The sequence below is a fragment of the Melanotaenia boesemani genome, chromosome 16, assembly GCF_017639745.1.
Source record: "Melanotaenia boesemani isolate fMelBoe1 chromosome 16, fMelBoe1.pri, whole genome shotgun sequence".
In the NCBI taxonomy this organism is placed as follows: domain Eukaryota; kingdom Metazoa; phylum Chordata; class Actinopteri; order Atheriniformes; family Melanotaeniidae; genus Melanotaenia; species Melanotaenia boesemani.
Window position 1 is genome coordinate 18,315,082 of NC_055697.1, and position 18,163 is coordinate 18,333,244.

Consider the following 18,163-nt stretch of genomic DNA (forward strand, 5'->3'; position numbering starts at 1 on the left):
CCTGAGCTACAGCTGCCCCTAAACTAAAAACTAATACAACATATAGCACAAATACTACAGTTCATTTAATGTATTAAAAAAAAGGAGAGAGAAAAACAATGAGAAGTGAGCACTAGGTGGCAGCATTATGAAAACAAGAGTTAGTTTTAGTAACTTTCAATCTCAGGATTTTTTCCTACAACTTCCACAACAATGACTACTCACTTAAGTCCCACTGATAATTTAACCAGAGAAGCTTTATTAAAGCAATCCAGTGTCATACAGCGCAGAAATATCTATGAGACAGTACCTGTACTTGAATGACAGCACATCTCCAAAGAGATCTTTGTTAAATATCTGATAACTGGTGGTGACATGAGTGCATTTTGACTCTTCTCTGTCTCTACAGTATCTAACCGCTACCCCTCCATCTATAAAGACGTCCATCTTCAAGTATTTCCAACACAGATGAGTCTTTCCTGCTCCAACTCTTTCAGCTACTGGATCACTTCTTCTCATAGTAGAACCATTTATCAACTGCAAATGAAAAAACATTTAAATTAGTCTCTCATTATGCCAATGTTTTCTTTTTTTTGTTTGTTTTTAGTAGGAATACAAAATCCTGGACATATTTGGGAAGAACATTTATGAAACACAACCTGATGAGGGGATCAGCTCTTCTTTTCCACAAGGACATGTCTTAAAGCAGAGAGAAATGTCAGCTGGGGACATCTTGTTATGAAATGAATGGTGTGCTGTGAAATAAGGTGTATAACATCTTACCTCACCAACTGCAGCTTTGGCCTCATCTGCTGAGCAGCAGTAAGGACTTTCACCAGATGAGACACAAGTGTTTTTGCTGTTTTGTTTCAGAAATTTACATTAGATGCAGTTATAGTAGAAAATAATGAATGGGAATATATATTTGATCCAAATATGAATGAGTTTTAGCTGAACAAAGGAAAAAAGTCAGTTGCTGCATTTACCAGTTGAGCTCCCCAGCATTAGTCTTTTGGGAAATGAGGGCCTTCCAGAAGTTGTGTGTGCTTCGAATTACTTCAATGGCAAAGTCCTGAAATATAAAATAGTAAATGTCAGGTCAGCTGGTTGTAAGGGAAAACTCTGGTTAAGACCTTAAGATTAATTTAAATAAATTCTTAACAACTAGAATAAATGAGGTGTGTGAAGAGGGGACCTTGTCTTTGAACTCCTCGTTGAAAGCAAAGCAGTTTTCTGGTTTCCCATCTGGAACTTTGTACCTCCTGAACCAGTCCACTGTGGCTTCTAGGTAACCGGGTTTCAGGCGCTGGACATCACTGATGTCTGTAAAATCACAGGAACAGCAAAACAAGTATATGATGTCACTGATGCAGCAATGTCAATACACCCAACGAGAATAAACTGAGATGCTTACTGTTAAATCCACTGGCTTCAGGGTCCTCTACGTTGATTGCAATCACTTTCCAATCAGTCTCACCCTCATCAATCATGGCCAGGATCCCAAGTATCTTCACTCTGATTACCTCCCCACGAGAGCACACCTAGAGACATCATTTCAGTTTGTCTCATTTATCAATGATGAGTGCTCACAAAAAAGCTTCAACCACAACATCCACTGTTTATGCTGATGCACAGAAATGTGCATAAACAATAACACCATGTATAAATATGAAACAGGAGTTCTGTACCTTACTGCCGATTTCACAGACATCGATGGGATCATTGTCGCCACAGCAGCCAGTGTCTCCATCTTTATGTGCTGGATCTTCCCACGTCTTAAAAAGAGAAAAAGAAAATTGGTGTATTGTTAAAGTCTAATACACTCAAGTCTAATACACTCAATAATACAAGCTTTAGGACGTCATATGGGTGTCAAATAACTTTCACAGAAAATACTGACCTGAGGAATTGCTCCATAGTTCCAGATGTAGCCTTTATGTGGGAAAACATTGGCAACAAACCGCAGCTTGCCCTTTTTCACATCCTGCTTTATTGGATTCAGGATGTCTTTTGTAGCAATCTAAAATACCAATTTGCGGTACTGTTACTATTCAACATGATTACATTCACAGTATTAAACACATTAGATTAAACAAGTCTCAAAGTATCCACTTGCCACTGTTCTCTAAAAGACAGAGAACCATGGGAAAAGATAGAGAAAAACTATTTTAAAGACTTTATACCAATAAAAGCAGCAATACCACAGTGTTAACATTCAGCACTGCAAGTAAGAGTCACACATTTAAATTTCTTACTCAGTAAATCTGAAAATATTTGCATTAAAACACATTTTGCGTAGAATAAGCAAAATACTAAAATTAAGAATCCAAATGCAGCAGTCATGATGCCTGTAGTGCCACCTTCATCACCTCCAGCTGGACCACCACAGACTCCATGGCCCCTCCCAACATTAACAGCTCAACACAGTTTAGCTCACAGCACAAAGATGCTGAAAGTTCAGCCTAAAACTAATTCTTTTTTTTATATTTTCATTTGCTCTAGGAGCTCCAAACTGCAACAACTTAGTTGCATGTTGCAACCACTTCAGGAGACAGTGAAACAACAAGGTACACCAGTGATACTTAGGAATACATGCCTAGTTAAAATGAGCCCATCTCACATGAAAACGTGGTCATCATCTACCTTTCTGTTCAGCAACCAGCTGAACAGACCTTGGACCTGTGACACAACAGCCCTAACTTAGTACAGAGGATAAAATGTGAAACCAGGTGGCCGAAATCTCCATCTAGCTCGAGACTGTCACACAGTTTATCAGATAAATACATTGCAAAGAGAGGAATAATGTGGATTATATGTGCCACTATTACTGGGGTCCATAATTTCTGGGGATAACTAGCTTGCAGAGTTGACCACAAGCTTGCTTAGACTATGTAGAAAACAGATGCACCAAACTGCAGAAGATCTGACTGCATCTGAAACACAGAAATTAACTCAAGTCTGCAGAAGAAACTAAAATAAGAACAACAGTTATACTAGGTTGTAAAGCAAGAGCTGCTATTAACTACGTCACATTTAATTATTTTGAATATATTACTCATTTGTATGTATATTTCCACATAAATTTATTCCTGTTTACATTTTTTTATCTTTCAAAGGCTTTTTTATTAATATTGTACTTCTATCATTACAATAACTAGTTTTCAACATGAGTAGGTTTGGGTTGTGTATGAGCTTCATTCCCTAATGGTCCCCACCGGAGTTGCTAGTCGCCACGCTAGTTAACAGGTATCTCCAGGCTTAACTAGATAAAGCATTTAGTATTGTAGACTCTTGTTTCTGCTCAATGCTGGTGCTCATTATCTGGGTCATAATGTGAAAAATGCTAAATAGACTTTGGTAAACATAACTTGAATATGCTTAGGTCCAATCCAAATCCTGATGGTAGATGGTTAACGATAGTCTCACCTCCATCTTTGCATTTGTCCATCTTGGTACCTCAACAACCATGTGGAAGATGTTCTGTTAGTGAGAGAAATTAGGAAAAGACACACTGAAGTTGCACCAAACTGACATTTTTCCTAACATATGCAGGATTAACTGTTCAAAAAATATTCTTTTGCAATCATGGCAGATATCGACCTAGCACTGAGAAAACAAAGAGTAAAGGTCACCTCTTCTCTAACAGATTCTAACTTTGCAGTTTTATCTGTATCAGATCTCTTATCATGTAATTTAGATATTACAGCTATAAAACTGCATTTGACAGCACTACAAGTTGGACTTAACTATTGGTTAGATTTAGAGGATGCAAACACATAAATATATTTTATTAGGCAAAAACAACTTCCTTACCTGACTCTCGTCAGCATATAATGGTATGTCATGGAATGGTGAGATGTACTTTCCTTCAGCATTTCCTGTTGAATAATTAATTAAATGCAATATCAGTATGATTAAATTTTATGTATTTTGCTCTCTATACTATCAGTTCTGGTAAATATGTATTTCACAGTTTAATAATCAGAAAGAATAGTGCACATCACAGAAGAGGGAGTGCGAGTTTTACCTTAGATCACCCTCAATAAAAAAGGCTTTTGTCCTATATGTTGCAACCGGAATACCCAGTCTGCACCCAAGTTTCGTTTTGATGGTGAAGGCTATTTATAAAACGAACATTTCTGGCAAATCTGTACATTTAATCCCTTATAATTACATGTTCTGACTGGCGCTATAAATTCTAAGTGACCAACAACATTAAATAAAGAACGTTTTCATAAAATTTCATAAATACTTTGTTGCACAGGTCAACTCATCAATGGTTTTATTAGAGTCCAAGAGGGCGTTGCCTCACAACTCAAGGTATCTAGATGACGTCTTGAACAGCCTTGACAGAATTCCAGAGACAATTAACCAATTTTCCTAAGCAAAATTAATTTAAGGACTTAGAAAAAACCCGTCAGATTTACACGAATTTGGTGTGACGCGGCGAAATAGGAAGACGTGGTTAGTGCAACTTAGAAAGACTCAAATGAAGCTTTAGTATTAAGAAATGTACGGATTCACTTTTTTAACACTAAGTTGGAGTATAAATATCAAAGTTGTAATAATGAAGTAAACCAGCAAGTATAAATCAATTATTATTACGTTAGTGACACGTGGGAGGTTGAGACTGACCTGTACTCGAGAACACTCAACCAAAATCAAAATTTAAATTCCTCTTGTTTACTACTTACTGAAGAACAAACGGTAGCTCAGGGAATTAGGGTTCCCCCTCTCTTCGACTGTGAAGCTCATGCTTAAATGCGGGATTCTGATGCAGTTTGGTTCGGAAAATGAGGATGACGACGGAAGCAAACGCCTGCACCGGGCTCGTAGTCCCAGAAGCCGCAGCGCATGCGCAAATCGTCAGTGATGCCTTCATGTGCTATCGGAAACATCGAACTTGTAATGTGGAAATGGAGATGCAATTAAATATATACTCCGCGTTCAGTATAAGGAGTCCACTCAGATATTTTATTAATATCTAAAATAGTATGGTATAAATAGACACAATGAACTGAAATATATTATTTATATGTATATATATGGTCAAGAACAGAATTTAGCCTCCAATGACAGTGTTTTGTGTAATATTTCAGTATAAGTGTGTGACTTCTTTTGGTCTGACAAAAAGATGGCTTCAAACATTATCTGCTATTCTCAATACAGTAGATACTCTCATTACTAATTTACATTTAGGTAGAAAATTACAGCATGTACAATTTGCCCCTAAACTAACTAGATTTATAGTGTATGGTTGTTTATTATTTATTGTCACAGGTCGGAAAATAAATCAACCATCAGAGAGCAACCATGGAATTGCTGTTAAGGATTTTGAAGGTTTCCAGCAGACAGGCTTGCCAGATTCTACACCAGCCATAGTCACACCATCAAAATTTCTTCAGTGACCTTTTTAATGTATCCGTTTCATAAGTGGCTTGTTAATTTAAATTATATAAAATAATAATGATGAATTGGGATGCTTTGGAGTATGTCAGAACTACTTCCAAATGACTTTGTGTGTAACCTTTCATGATCAAACAACAGCTATAGCTGCATATGTTACAAGGAAAAGATTGCCGATGTTTGTGTAAGCCATGGGCTGCATGACATGTGATGGCTCGCCTCTCAGCAAGAAGGTTCCTTGTTTGAATCCTTCAGTTTGGCATTACATGTTCCTCAGTGCACGTGTGAGACCTTTCAGTGTAGGAGTTAGGTTAACTGATTATTTTAAATCTGCCCTCAGAAAGACTGAAAATTCATATGGCTGTTTGTCTTGTGTTAGCTCTGTGTGCACTAGTAACCTGTCCAGGGTACATCTGGAAACAGGTAATGGATGATTGCGACTAACATTTTTAGTTTTCCTTTAGTAAGTTTTAGCTGTTTGGTACCATTCTGAAGACTTTGTAATCTTTGTAGTTTTAACTTTATAATCTTTCAAGATTGTTTTACCTTAAAGATCTCAAATCAGTTGCTCATAATTGGTTTTGTAAGACTCCAATTATAATATATTGTCCTGATCTGGTCATAAGCCTATGGGTTTTAGCCTTTAAAAAGTGTGAGGAGATCTAAAAATCTTTGAATGCAACTTCAATTTGGACTTGATTTGACAACCTCCTTTGGAAACAAAAATGATATATTTCTTATGTATTTCTGCAATTAACTGTTATTGTGATAGGTCAAATATATAGTAGGCCTCATTGGGATCGTTATTATTACAGTATTTATTGCTACGCCTTCCAAATTACAGTTTTCTTGTTCAGTTTTCAAGTTGACTTAAGCAGGCGTCTGTTCTGTTTATTTTCTATCAGAATGCAATATTTACAAAGGAAAATGTAAATCAAATCTACTCAATGTATCAAAAGTAGACCGGCACGTTTAGTGACGCTTCACTCTGACTTCATATCCGCCCGCAGCTTTTCGTGCTTCCTGCCTTGCTGAGGGAGGGGACGGCGCTGACGGCTGGTAGGACGAAAGGAGAGACAAGAAAGCGTTTGGGAAGCGATAAAAGAGTGGGGAACGGCCCGGGTTTCCACCGTCCGTCGGGATATAAACACCCCAATTTTCTGTAGCTGCTGGATTTGCCATCCAATCGGCGCCGAAAATGTCGACCAGTCGTCAGCTTAGCGAGAGCAGGGCCATCCCGACCAGGACGGTGTTGATCAACGACACAACGCAGCTACCTCATGACTACTGTACCACCCCTGGAGGCACTTTATTCTCTACCACTCCTGGAGGTGAGACATCGCCTTTGTCACGTATGTGATGAAAAATAAATTTAAAAAAGCTGAGCACACTCAGCTTTTTGTATAATTTTTGTTCTTGTCTTTAACCGTTTCTGTCACTGTGGCCTTGGCTGCCTTGTCATCCTGATCAAAACAAAAACAAAGATTAGACCCGCCCGTTTCCCTTAAGCTGCAGTCTGATTGGCTGATTTGCAGCGCAGAGATTCTTATAATAGCGTTGTAAACCTTTATTAATTTCTTTTCACAAGTTAAAAATGTGTAGTTTAACAGTCATTCATTGTAAAACGAATTGCTGTTCAGCGGCTATGTATCATATTGCTGGAAGATAGCCAGATGACTGATTCATTACAGGGAAAGAAGGACTCATGCAAAGAAAAGTAATAAATCCAGCAAAGATATTATAAGTAAGAAAGTATCAATGTTACAATAAAAACGCATTAAATATTTCACTTGTTCAGTTTATCTAGTCAACATTTTTTCTAATTAAATGTCAGAAAACTCTAAAAGTAGCTTTTATTAATCCCGTAAGCATTACTAAGAAAAATGGATTGCTTCATTGCATGGCAATTACTGGAATTGAGTCAGCATAACTGCTGTATAGCATGCAAATGAATGTAGACAGGCTTAAACTGGGACCGTCTGGAAGACAGCCAGCCTTTTGACTCTCAGCACTTGTTTTTTTTTCATCCACATAAGATGTTTCCAATGTGGGTTAGATATTTTTTTAAGCTGGTTGGAGGCACATAATTAACATAAATTGATGTGCTTTGCTGTAGGAACCCGGATCATCTATGATCGTAAGTTTCTGCTGGACAGGCGTAATTCTCCCATTGCCCAAACTCCTCCAGCACACCTGCCTGTCATCCCAGGAGTGACCAGCCAAAATATCCTGAGTGAAAACCAGAAGAATGAAGCCAACAACCACACCAACAACCATGTTGGCAAGCCCACAACAGGCAAGTCTTATCATATGGATTGAGTCTCCAATTCCTGTCTTTTTGTTTTTTGTTTTTTGTTTTTTTTGTTTTTTGTCTTTTTGTTTGGTTCATAGCGTTAACCTATTCTACATATTAACCTTTTATTATCATGAAAAGTTCTGTCACTGTGTAATATAAAATATAAATAATATGCAGTGATTAGCAAAACATTTATATTTGGTCAAAAAAGCCTCAAAGGGAACATGTCAACATTGAAACTGTGATTTTTTTTTTTTTTTTTGTTGTGAGGAATACTGTAGATCTTCATTTTATATTTGGTGCCAGTAACACACACACACACCTACCCACATATATACACACAAAAGAAAAAGCTGATAAAAGCTCCCACAACAAAAAAAGTCCTTTCACATAAAGTCAGTCACATCATTGTATATAAAAAGAGCATCTTTGAAAGTAAAAACCTTTAAATAATGTTTCTCAACATCGGATTGCAAAAGAATGAGAAATTTTATCATCTAAAAGACACAATAACATGGTAAAATTCAGATAATCTGGATAAATGTCTGAATACAAAGGACAAAGCTGAATATGAGTATTTAAGGGCTTTAACCCTCAGGTAGTTTTCCATTAAAAACAACAGACATAGAACTGTTTTGGAAATCACTGCACTGGTCCAGGAACACTTCTGAATACCAGTATCAGCGAGCTCAATTTGCTTCAGCGTCCACAAATGCAAGTTAAAAGTCTGCAACTTAAAGACCGAAACATAAAAAGCGATCCAGAAATGCAGCTTACTCGTCTGGACTGAAGTTAATTTAAGATAAACTGAAATAAATTGGAAAAACTGCTTTGTGGTTTCAGCAGTCAGAAATAGAGCATATTAATTGTCAGATAACATTGCAGAATGAAATGAGAAAAACATTCCCTTTAAGGTGCAAACACAGGCAAACATACTTACATGCATCCTGCAAACCAACATAGACCAGCATTTTAACAATAGTGTATAAGTAACTAAAAGAAGTAAAAATGTCTAAATATGATAATGAGTTTGTGTTATGAATATTGCTTTCCAGATGTAGTGTAATGAACATAAACAAGACAAACAAAAAAGTGCTATTTCACCATCAACTACACTGCTCAAAAAAATAAAGGGAACACTTAAACAACACAATGTAACTCCAAGTCAGTCACACTTCTGTGAAATCAAACTGTCCACTTAGGAAGCAACACTGATTAACAATCAATTTCACATGCTGTTGTGCAAATGGAATAGACAACAGGTGGAAAATCATAGGCAATTAGCAAGACACCCCCAGTAAAGGAGTGATTCTGCAGGTGGTCACCACAGACCACTTCTCAGTTCCTGTTTTCTGGCTGATGTTTTCTGGCTGATGTTTTGGTCACTTTTGAATTCTGGCAGTGCTTTCACTCTAGTGCAGGGATCTCTAACTCCGGTCCTCATGAGCTACTGTCTTGCAGATTCTGGATTCTACCCTGATGCAAAACACCTGACTCAAATCACTGGGTCATTAACAGGCTTGTACAGAGGTGTAGTAGGAGACATCTAAAACCTGCAGGACAGTAGCTCACAAGGACCGGAGTTGTAAACCCCTGCTCTAGTGGTAGCATGAGACAGAGTCTACAACCCACACAAGTGACTCAGGTAGTGCAGCTCATCCAGGATGGCCCATCAATGCGAGCTGTGGCAAGAAGGTTTGCTGTGTCTGTCAGCATAGTGTCTAGAGCATGGAGGCGCTACCAATAGACAGGCCAGTACTTCAGGAGACGTGGAGGAGGCCGTAGGAGGGCAACAACCCAGCAACAGGACCACTACCTCCGCCTTTGTGCAAAGAGGAACAGGAGGAGCATTGCCAGAGCCCTGCAAAATGACCTCCAGCAGGCCACAAATGTGCATGTGTCTGTTCAAACGGTCAGAAACAGACTCCATGAGGGTGGTATGAGGGCCCGACGTCCACAGGTGGGGGTTGTGCTTACAGCCCAACACCATGCAGGACGTTTGGCTAGATAACACCAAGATTGGCAACTTCGCCACTGGCGCCCTTTGCTCTTCACCGATGAAAGCAGGTTCACACTGAGCACATGTGACAGACGTGACAGAGTCTGGAGACGCCGTGGAGAACGTTCTGCTGCCTGCAGCATCCTCCAGCATGACCGGTTTGGAAGTGGGTCAGTAATGGTGTGGCATGGCATTTCTTTGGGGGGCCGCACAGCCCTCCATGTGCACACTAGAGGTAGACTGACTGCCATTAGGTACCGAGATGAGATCCTCAGACCCCTTGTGTGACCATGTGCTGGTGCGGTTGGCCCTGGGTTCCTCCTAATGCAAGACAATGCTAGACCTCATGTGGCTGGAGTGTGTAAGCAGCTCCTGCAAGACGAAGGCATTGATGCTATGGACTGGCCCGCCCGTTCCCCAGACCTGAATCCAACGGAGCACATCTGGGACATCATGTCTCGCTCCATCCACCAACGCCATGTTTCACCACGGAGTGTTAATTTAGTGTTCCCTTTATTTTTTTGAGCAGTGTATATTCATTCACTCTCTGTATTACTTAGTCTATTATTGGTAAGTTGGAGAGAACAAACTCCACACACAAGGGCCACCACTCCCCAGGTTGAACGTCCCCCCAACCGAGGCTTGAACCAGCAGCCTTCTTGCTGTGAGGCTGCGTTGCCAACCACCACACCACCGTGCAGCCAACACCATATATAAGTATTGAGTATCATTCATTCATTCTCTCTGTACCTCTTAGTCCATTACGGGTCGCGAGTAAGCTGGAGCCTATTCCAGCATTAACAGGTGAGAGGCAGGGTACACCCGGGACAGTTCACCAGTCCATCGCAGAGCCACCACATAGGGACAAACAACCATTCACACACGCACTCACTTCCAGGAAGAAGAATTTAGAATCACCAATTAACCTAACATGCATGTCTTTGGATAGTGGGAGGATTGAATATCATAACTCTTTATTGACGTTAACCTTGGTCAAAGTTCGATAAACCTGTTGACACTGACTTTTAACTGTAAACTTAAACAGGAACAGGGATTTTATAATGTCCTCAAAAATTGCAGGCAGTTACATTATAAATTGTGTCCTAAATGAATAATTGTCTCTGAGAATTAAATAATAATAGTTTAGTTATATGTTATATGTTTATAGTCTAAAAAAACTCAGTCATATTTGAAATTTAAACATAAGTCTAAATATATTGAAAACAAGCAATGTTACTATATTTAAAAGTGTATGTAAACATGTAGTCTGGCCAAAACTGTATGAAAAAAGCTCTAGATATTGTGGTAAAGGATCATATCCCCACTTGAGATATGCCCTCAACTAATCTCACTTAATCTTAAAAGGACTAGGCACTGTACATGCTACATATTCCATCATATTCACATCTCTTTTAAACACTGTAGTGTACATTGTGTACAAGTGTATATTAATTCGGCTAAGTTCCTCATAAAGATGCTCTCATTCACATATTTGTCTCTTTAAGACATTTCAGAGATTGTGACTAAAACACAGTCAATTCAGAGTGCATGCCAACGTCTGGTCAAAGCATTTCCTGACTGTTACTCTACTCTATTAAATCTTTATTTTATAGCTTCAGAATATTCCAAGGAAAGTAAAATTCAAATAACTTAAAGACAACTTTTGCATGGCGAATTTGGCTATACTTACATGTGTGATGGTCTGCTACAGAGAAAGCTAAAAGCAGTGTCAGACATACTTTGGTTTATGCTGTCATGTGAGATAGTTAATTTAAATGGCCAGGTTGAGCTCTAACCATGGACTGACTAATCGGCTGTTCATGTAACCTTACTGAAATACTGAAAGCATCTTCCCTCCATCACTCTGTAGTAAGAGACTGGGTGCTAAACTGGTCTTCCTACTTCTTAGACCAGAAGCATTAGCAGTATTATGAAACACAAAATACAGGGAAAAAGGAGGCCTCAAATCGTTTAGCAGCTGAACACTTTTGTCGAACAAGGATGTTAAAATATTTTCCTTTCAAAACCCACTAGAATCCTAATGGATCTTTGCTTAAAGAAAAGTACACTTCCTCTACACAATATAGACAAACAACAGAGTGCCTCCAAACGAGACGCAGGTACAGGAGGTCATTTGTAACCCCACAGAATTATTTTAAATAATTGTCTTTAACAATCAATGTAATTCACAAAGAACATGTATTTTCTGCACATTTAAATTAGATATCCATTTTTAATAAAGCATGGTGTTTTAGAATTGGGTTGTATTAAATCAGTCTAGCCTGTTCCACATGTTCTAATATCTAATAATTGTTTTTTTTTCTTTCTTCTTCTTTTTTTCCTTTCAAGGTGACGATGCTCAGTTTGAAATGGACATCTAAAAGACTGGAACCACACCAGCATAAGGAAATGACCTGGCATTCTTCATGCCAGTGGCTTCGCTTTTAGAAATCAATGTTGTGAGCCCTAATGGCAGCCATCTACTTTAGCTCTTTGTCTCACTGCTGGATGTAATGTGTGTAAAACATGGGAATTCACTATATCATGCATATGCATACAGAGAGGCCAACTCTGGAAATTAGGTTGATTTGAGTAAATTTCCATGGCTACAAGTCACAGTATAAATCAACAGTTATGCAGAGTATCCCTGATTATTTTTTACCCAAACAAAACGTCCAGTTAGTCATTTGCAGTGTTCATCTTGCAGCTATCCATGAGTCAGGATTTCTAACAGAGCACACCAAACAAAACAGAATATTTTAACTTAATTGGGAGAGGATGTGAACATTTTTAGCACTGGCCTTAGAAGCATTCAAAAGCTTTGATATTCACCACAGTTTTCGGTTTTGAAGACCCCTGTAAGCTTGTTATTTAAGCAGTTTTTGTTTTTCCAGTTTGTTTTCTTTTTTATTTTTGGAACTACTTGAAAAAACGCCTCAATCTTTTATCAGTTGAACTATTTAGTTTCCAGTGATGGTATGTCAAAGGGATGTTGGGTTGTTATGTTTTCCAAATTAGACAAAGATTTCATGCCATTCCAAGATTTTCATTTCCACAACCAACACAAGCCTACGTGACTTTCCAATTTTAAGGAGAAAATGTTTTTTAAACTGAATTTTAACCAACAATTGAACAATTTTTTTAAATTATGATATGATTGTATAGAAAAGAAATCATAAGTGTATCTAGTGGCGTTAAGCTTTTTGTTTAAAATTCATTTCATTAGGGCTATAATGAAATAAAGCCACGCAAGAAACATCTCTACACGTCGGTTAAAGTTATGCTGGCAGGAGCTTTGTGTTCAAGTTTTGATTCATCTGAGGGGGTTATCCTTGGCACAATCTGCCAGGATTTTTTTAATAATCCAGATCAGAGAAACATTTAGGACAACATGGACATGGTTAATATGCCGATACTCATTTTTGGATGAGATACAGGAACAATAAAAAAACAAAGCAAAACTTGAAGTAATCCAGATGTTTTATATGCATTTTTATTTTTAATACAGTTTCTAAGTATTGAGGGTATTTGTTTGGGTGTAAGCTCTGTCAAGCCTTCGGATTTGTTAGATCTGCCAAGGAAACAGAAAAACATCATTTGCATCAGGCTTGAAAGACATTGTAGCAGAATATTCAGATCTGCTCCCAGAGTCCTTAATCGGTTTGACATTACCTTATGCTTTTCATGCGTCACGCCCGCTCATGCCTTACATCGCATGAAATGCAGGAACTAAACTAGTTTCCTTGTCATCAGTTTGTACTTTCCAACAGATGTTTATTTTTTCACAGTAACATTGAACAGATAACATTGTACTTGGCAACAGAGCAAAACATTTTATTTTCTAGACATACTTCTTTCTTCAAAACAGTTGTGAAGTAAGGAAATGCGATGGCTTACATGACTTTATGGGATTCTGATGGCAATGTGGTACAAGTGCCACTCCCATTTTATCCTAGTAATCAGTTTGTTTTATACCACCTGGTCATGCCATCTAATTGTCCAAATAGCAACTCTATAATTTGTAAGTGAACCACCATGTAAATCCAGTTATTTAGTCATGTTTTGTTTTCTCCATGTGACTGGGACTTTTCTGTTTTTTTCTTTTTTTTCTTTTTTTTTGGATTTGCAATAAAGCAGAGTTGTGTGACAAATTCATCAGTAGGTTGCTTGAACCCTGTTTGCATTGCACATTTTTGGTGACATAAATTTTAATGTTACGTCAACATAATTCAGTTTCGCAGACGTATTTAAAATCTTTTTGGTTTGACAGTGAGGGCCTAACATTTTGTGTTGACAGAAAATTGAAACAAACTTTCTGTAACATTTGTTCTGATTTCAAAAAACTTTATTTCAAATGAAAATCAAATGCCAGTGAACACTGTTGCTGCAAATCAATAAAATTCTGTAACAGAAAAGAAGAGTTTGTCTTTTTTTTTTTATTATTGTGTCTTTTTTTATATCAAGGAATTTCATTAAACTTAAATGAAAAGGCATGGGTAAATGGAGAATGCATTAGATTTAGAAAAGACTAAAAATGGCAAAAACCGGAAATCACTGAATAGTGGCCTGTAAAGGCCATTATTCTCTATGTTCAGTATGTTCTGTGTATGAACTGTTTATATATATATATATATATATATATATATATATATATATATATATATATATATATATATAATGTATGTATATATCTGTGTGTGTGTGGAAAATATCCATCCTTCCATTACATACACAATATTGTAAATATCATGTTTATAATTTAATTGCAATATAACATAATTCAGTAAATATACGTTGACAGAAACGGAAAACAAATCTATTTTAGGTCAGGCAATACAAGCATGTTCTAAGTGAATTTTCTGCAGGCATTAATCCGGTCGCCTGCTGGTCCTTCCTCCTTTTTACGTCCTTGAGCGAGGCCGGCGTCAAGATGGTGAGTGTTCTGGTGAAAATTGCAAACAAAATCTGTTGAACATCGAGGCCATCCGTACATCAACACACATTTATTAAAGTTTAGGTGATACTTAAAACTAGTCTTACAATAAAATGGCAGTATCGATTAATTATCAAACACCCAGAAGATGTTCAGCGGTACCTTCCCAACGCTAGCCTGACTGATGTCGTTCCGGACGTTACACACGCTGTATTTACCTGCTTCCAGAGAACTAAAATAATTTCCCCTATTCTTTCATATTTGTCTTTTCACCACATTAAATTCTTTAATGGCACAGTCCTCTCACGCCTTTTTTGTTGTAAAATGTATAATTGAGGTGCTAGCACATAGCGGCTAACTTTAGCTTACATTGTAGAGTGCAGTAGCGAGGCCCATCGTTTTGTAATGTTAAACTACACAATAGATTAGCTATGTTGAGTGGCACTTAAACGTATAGAAACGAGTAATGTTGATGCGGTTAAAGCTTTTATATATACAGGTATTCTCTATTGTGGGATATCAAAATCTGTCAATGTGGCATAAGTTGTGCATGCAACAACCTGTGTGACTAAATGCTGCAGTATTGGTTCTGTTTTCTCGCCTTTACCAACATTCATTTTCCCTGTCAGAATGACACAGTAACGGTCAGGACCCGCAAGTTCATGACGAACCGACTGCTTCAGAGGAAGCAAATGGTAAGGTTTAACTTCTTCTGTCACCATCCTTGTTAATTGCATCAGTATTTAGTAAACAAGACTTTTGACACTGCCCGTTCTGTCTCTAGGTCGTTGATGTCCTGCATCCTGGCAAAGCTACAGTTCCCAAAACCGAAATCAGGGAGAAGCTCGCCAAGATGTACAAGACCACCCCTGATGTTGTGTTCGTCTTTGGCTTCAGGACTCAGTTTGGTGGTGGCAAGACAACAGGCTTTGCCATGGTCTATGATTCCCTAGACTATGCAAAGAAAAATGAGCCCAAACACAGACTTGCTAGGGTGAGCTGCAACACTCAACATGTGTTTGTAAAAATGGGTTGATTGGTTATAATAGACCATTTCTTTATAACATGGACATTAAAAGTGAAGGGCTTGTTTTGCAGCATATTATGCCACAGGAAGAGAGTGTCACATTGGTCACATGCTCGTTCATAGAAAAAAAAAATGTCCCATGTTCCAAGACTATATTCCTGGTGACTCAGAGTGGTTTCCTATAAAATTCTCTATTCACATTTTGAATTATCTTATCAGGAACTTTTTTAGTAAAAATGACATACTTAATTAGCAAAACAGTTTTGCACTCGAGCTGTTTTTGCTTTGTCCAAAAATCAGTTTTATGAAGTTGCTCTCATACTGATTGTTCTTTTAAAATGTTACTTGTCCAGGCTGGGACCACTCTTAGTTCTTACACTGTTACTACCTTATGATGACACTACAAATCCCAATGTATTCACAGCTATCCATTAATGGAAATATTCCTAACTTTTTTCAATGACATTTCAATTGATCACTTTAGATTTACTTAATAATTATGTTGAGATCAGAATAGTCTTCAGCCCTTAGGTCTGTTTTACAACTAAGCTACATTCTGATGCTGAAAAAGTATGATTATAACATGGTCTTGACTTTCCTTATTTTTGTTCCATAGCATGGTCTGTATGAGAAAAAGAAGACTTCAAGAAAACAGCGAAAGGAACGCAAGAACAGAATGAAGAAAGTACGAGGCATCAAGAAGGCCAGTGTTGGCGCTGCGGGTAAAAAGGTATTGTGATAGATTTAATTTTTTTTTCCCTGCGAAAATATTTTGTAGGTATAATTTCCTTCCTAACCTACACAAATACAGTGTTTAAGGTAGAGAAGGCAACATGATGCTTAACCCACCAGATTCTTTAACTTCATTCATTGCACACCTATTCTTTTGCTACCCTGTTGATCTTTATTTTTCACTGCTGTTTTTTCTGTTTAATTTCCTTTTTCATCTTTCCATTTGTACCAAATTTTCTTCGGAAACTGTAGAAGGTAAATGTTTAAGTAGACTAACCGCATTGTGCAGATAATGCAGGAGTTATAGATGATCGCTAGCTCCTGCCTTTACAGCCTAGCTTTCTTTAAAGCTTTATTGGCTTTCCTCTTGGATGTACATCCCACATCCAATATGAGAGGATTTTACCCACTGGTTATTACTTGCTTGGCCGTTATTTCTCCTGTTACTAATGAATACTATAGTCTGCTAATGGTGGTTGTAGACCCTGTTTTGAAAACCACCTCACATTGTGAGGAGCTCTTAGCCATAACCGAAGGTACTTTAAAAAGAAAAGATAATTGGGCACTAATCAGTGATGTCTCCCGCTGTAGTTATTTATTTTTTTGTATTTTTTTGTGAAACTCTAATACTCCTGTACCCCTCTTTGGCACCAGTCACTGATCTCACATAGAACAGATCTCTGAATTTTAAGTCCTGGCTGAACTGTGTTTTAATGTTGTGCAGTTCTGTCTGTGATGAGTACAGCACAGGTGGTTACTAAATTATTGACAGCAGTTACATATTGTATATAGACTTGGATCTAAATGTTAGTCCAACCATTTAAGACCATTCAGAGATCTTTTCTATCCTATGTTTCAATTTTCAACATGTTAACATTTATTTTGTTCCATTTTTTTGTTCTTGATTTTGCTTCCCACGGATTTCTTTTGCAGAAATGAGGTGTCAGTTTGCAGGTATAGAAGCAGAACAAGCATGGTGTGCCACTGTGTTGCACAACCTAAGATCATAGACTTGAGCCTCATGCATGTCAGACAGTACTTTTCTCTCCAGTACTTGATGTTTTCTCCCTGTCCTATATTGTTTCAAACACCTTGGCTTGTAGGTTTTTCCACTACCCCAGCCCCTTTTTACTGCTGTCTATGCTGTGTTGGGTATATGTAGTAGGCTTTACCTGCCCTAACTTATTCTCAAACAAAAACAAGTGCTTTGACAGCAAAAGTAAATTTACAAAATCTAGTAAATAGAATCTGAGTGTAGCATGTTGTTCTGGGTTTTGTGTGTTTTTAATTGGAGCGTCTGAACTAAAGGACTGAAAATGTGTGAAGTTACACTGAACGTTTTGCTATATATGATGTTACTCAGATTGTAATATGTTAAAAATACTACTACTTTAACATTCATCTCAGTTTGCACTCTTTAACCTTAAAATACTCACACTGTCAGTGATTTGTGTTGTAGTAATTTAGTCTGCTCTGATAGTAATTGCTGTTATTTCTTTGCAGTGAGCCCGGACAGCCAGGGAGGGTCTTCGTGCTCAGGATGTTCTTGTATATTGTCATCAAATAAAGTTTGGAAAAAAAAAAAGAATACTTGTGAATATTCATTTATACAGCAATATTCTGTTTATATTGAGCTCAAGATTATATTTGTTGTTGCTTCCATGCAACAAAATGTAGGTTCACTCCCTGAAACAAAGTTTAAAGTCTCTCTACAGAAGACTGAAATCATGCTCGCACAGCAGTTTAACACATTCAGATGGTGCCAACATATGCATCACCAAAGATGATGCC

The 18,163-nt window shown here is 37.7% G+C and overlaps 3 protein-coding genes across 5 annotated transcripts; 2 read left to right on the plus strand and 1 right to left on the minus strand.

Moving 5' to 3' along the window:
* Positions 1-215: 215 nt before the first annotated feature.
* ppa1b (inorganic pyrophosphatase 1b) lies at positions 216-4,835 on the minus strand. Its single transcript, XM_042010953.1, has 11 exons — positions 4,674-4,835; positions 3,793-3,857; positions 3,406-3,459; positions 1,880-1,999; positions 1,668-1,754; positions 1,394-1,520; positions 1,175-1,302; positions 966-1,051; positions 763-838; positions 639-678; positions 216-516 (listed from the first exon to the last, which is right to left on the minus strand). Exons 1-11 carry the CDS (start codon positions 4,732-4,734, stop codon positions 485-487), a joined length of 876 nt encoding a protein of 291 aa, XP_041866887.1. The 5' UTR covers positions 4,735-4,835; the 3' UTR covers positions 216-484.
* Positions 4,836-6,407: 1,572 nt separating this feature from the next.
* eif4ebp2 (eukaryotic translation initiation factor 4E binding protein 2) lies at positions 6,408-14,095 on the plus strand. The gene is made up of 3 exons (XM_042010509.1): positions 6,408-6,716; positions 7,502-7,681; positions 12,030-14,095. The coding sequence occupies exons 1-3, from the start codon at positions 6,584-6,586 to the stop codon at positions 12,059-12,061; spliced, it is 345 nt and encodes a 114-aa protein (XP_041866443.1). The 5' UTR covers positions 6,408-6,583; the 3' UTR covers positions 12,062-14,095.
* A 454-nt stretch (positions 14,096-14,549) lies between these two features.
* On the plus strand, positions 14,550-17,945 carry rps24 (ribosomal protein S24). 3 transcript variants are annotated; one of them, XM_042010767.1, is made up of 6 exons: positions 14,550-14,613; positions 15,243-15,308; positions 15,398-15,607; positions 16,257-16,370; positions 16,625-16,627; positions 17,306-17,945. In XM_042010767.1, exons 1-6 carry the CDS (start codon positions 14,611-14,613, stop codon positions 17,309-17,311), a joined length of 402 nt encoding a protein of 133 aa, XP_041866701.1. In that variant the 5' UTR covers positions 14,550-14,610; the 3' UTR covers positions 17,312-17,945. The 3 variants fall into 3 exon arrangements, with proteins under 3 accessions (XP_041866701.1, XP_041866700.1, XP_041866702.1); XM_042010766.1 differs by having other exon boundaries at positions 16,625-17,945; XM_042010768.1 differs by lacking the exon at positions 16,625-16,627 and having other exon boundaries at positions 17,876-17,945.
* Positions 17,946-18,163: the final 218 nt, after the last annotated feature.

What these genes read in the sequence shown, in the direction of transcription:
- ppa1b (XM_042010953.1), bottom strand. Translation starts at nt 4,734, where the DNA reads ATGAGCTTCACAGTCGAAGAGAGGGGGAACCCTAATTCCCTGAGCTAC. An exon ending in TATATGCTGACGAGAGTCAG is followed by an intron (nt 3,460 to 3,792) that starts GTAAGGAAGTTG and finishes TCTCACTAACAG; the next exon opens with AACATCTTCCACATGGTTGT. An exon ending in TCTGTGAAATCGGCAGTAAG is followed by an intron (nt 1,521 to 1,667) that starts GTACAGAACTCC and finishes TGATGTCTCTAG; the next exon opens with GTGTGCTCTCGTGGGGAGGT.
- eif4ebp2 (XM_042010509.1), top strand. Translation starts at nt 6,584, where the DNA reads ATGTCGACCAGTCGTCAGCTTAGCGAGAGCAGGGCCATCCCGACCAGG. An exon ending in ATTCTCTACCACTCCTGGAG is followed by an intron (nt 6,717 to 7,501) that starts GTGAGACATCGC and finishes GCTTTGCTGTAG; the next exon opens with GAACCCGGATCATCTATGAT. An exon ending in TGTTGGCAAGCCCACAACAG is followed by an intron (nt 7,682 to 12,029) that starts GCAAGTCTTATC and finishes TTTCCTTTCAAG; the next exon opens with GTGACGATGCTCAGTTTGAA.
- rps24 (XM_042010766.1), top strand. An exon ending in TGCTTCAGAGGAAGCAAATG is followed by an intron (nt 15,309 to 15,397) that starts GTAAGGTTTAAC and finishes TTCTGTCTCTAG; the next exon opens with GTCGTTGATGTCCTGCATCC. An exon ending in CCAAACACAGACTTGCTAGG is followed by an intron (nt 15,608 to 16,256) that starts GTGAGCTGCAAC and finishes TTTGTTCCATAG; the next exon opens with CATGGTCTGTATGAGAAAAA.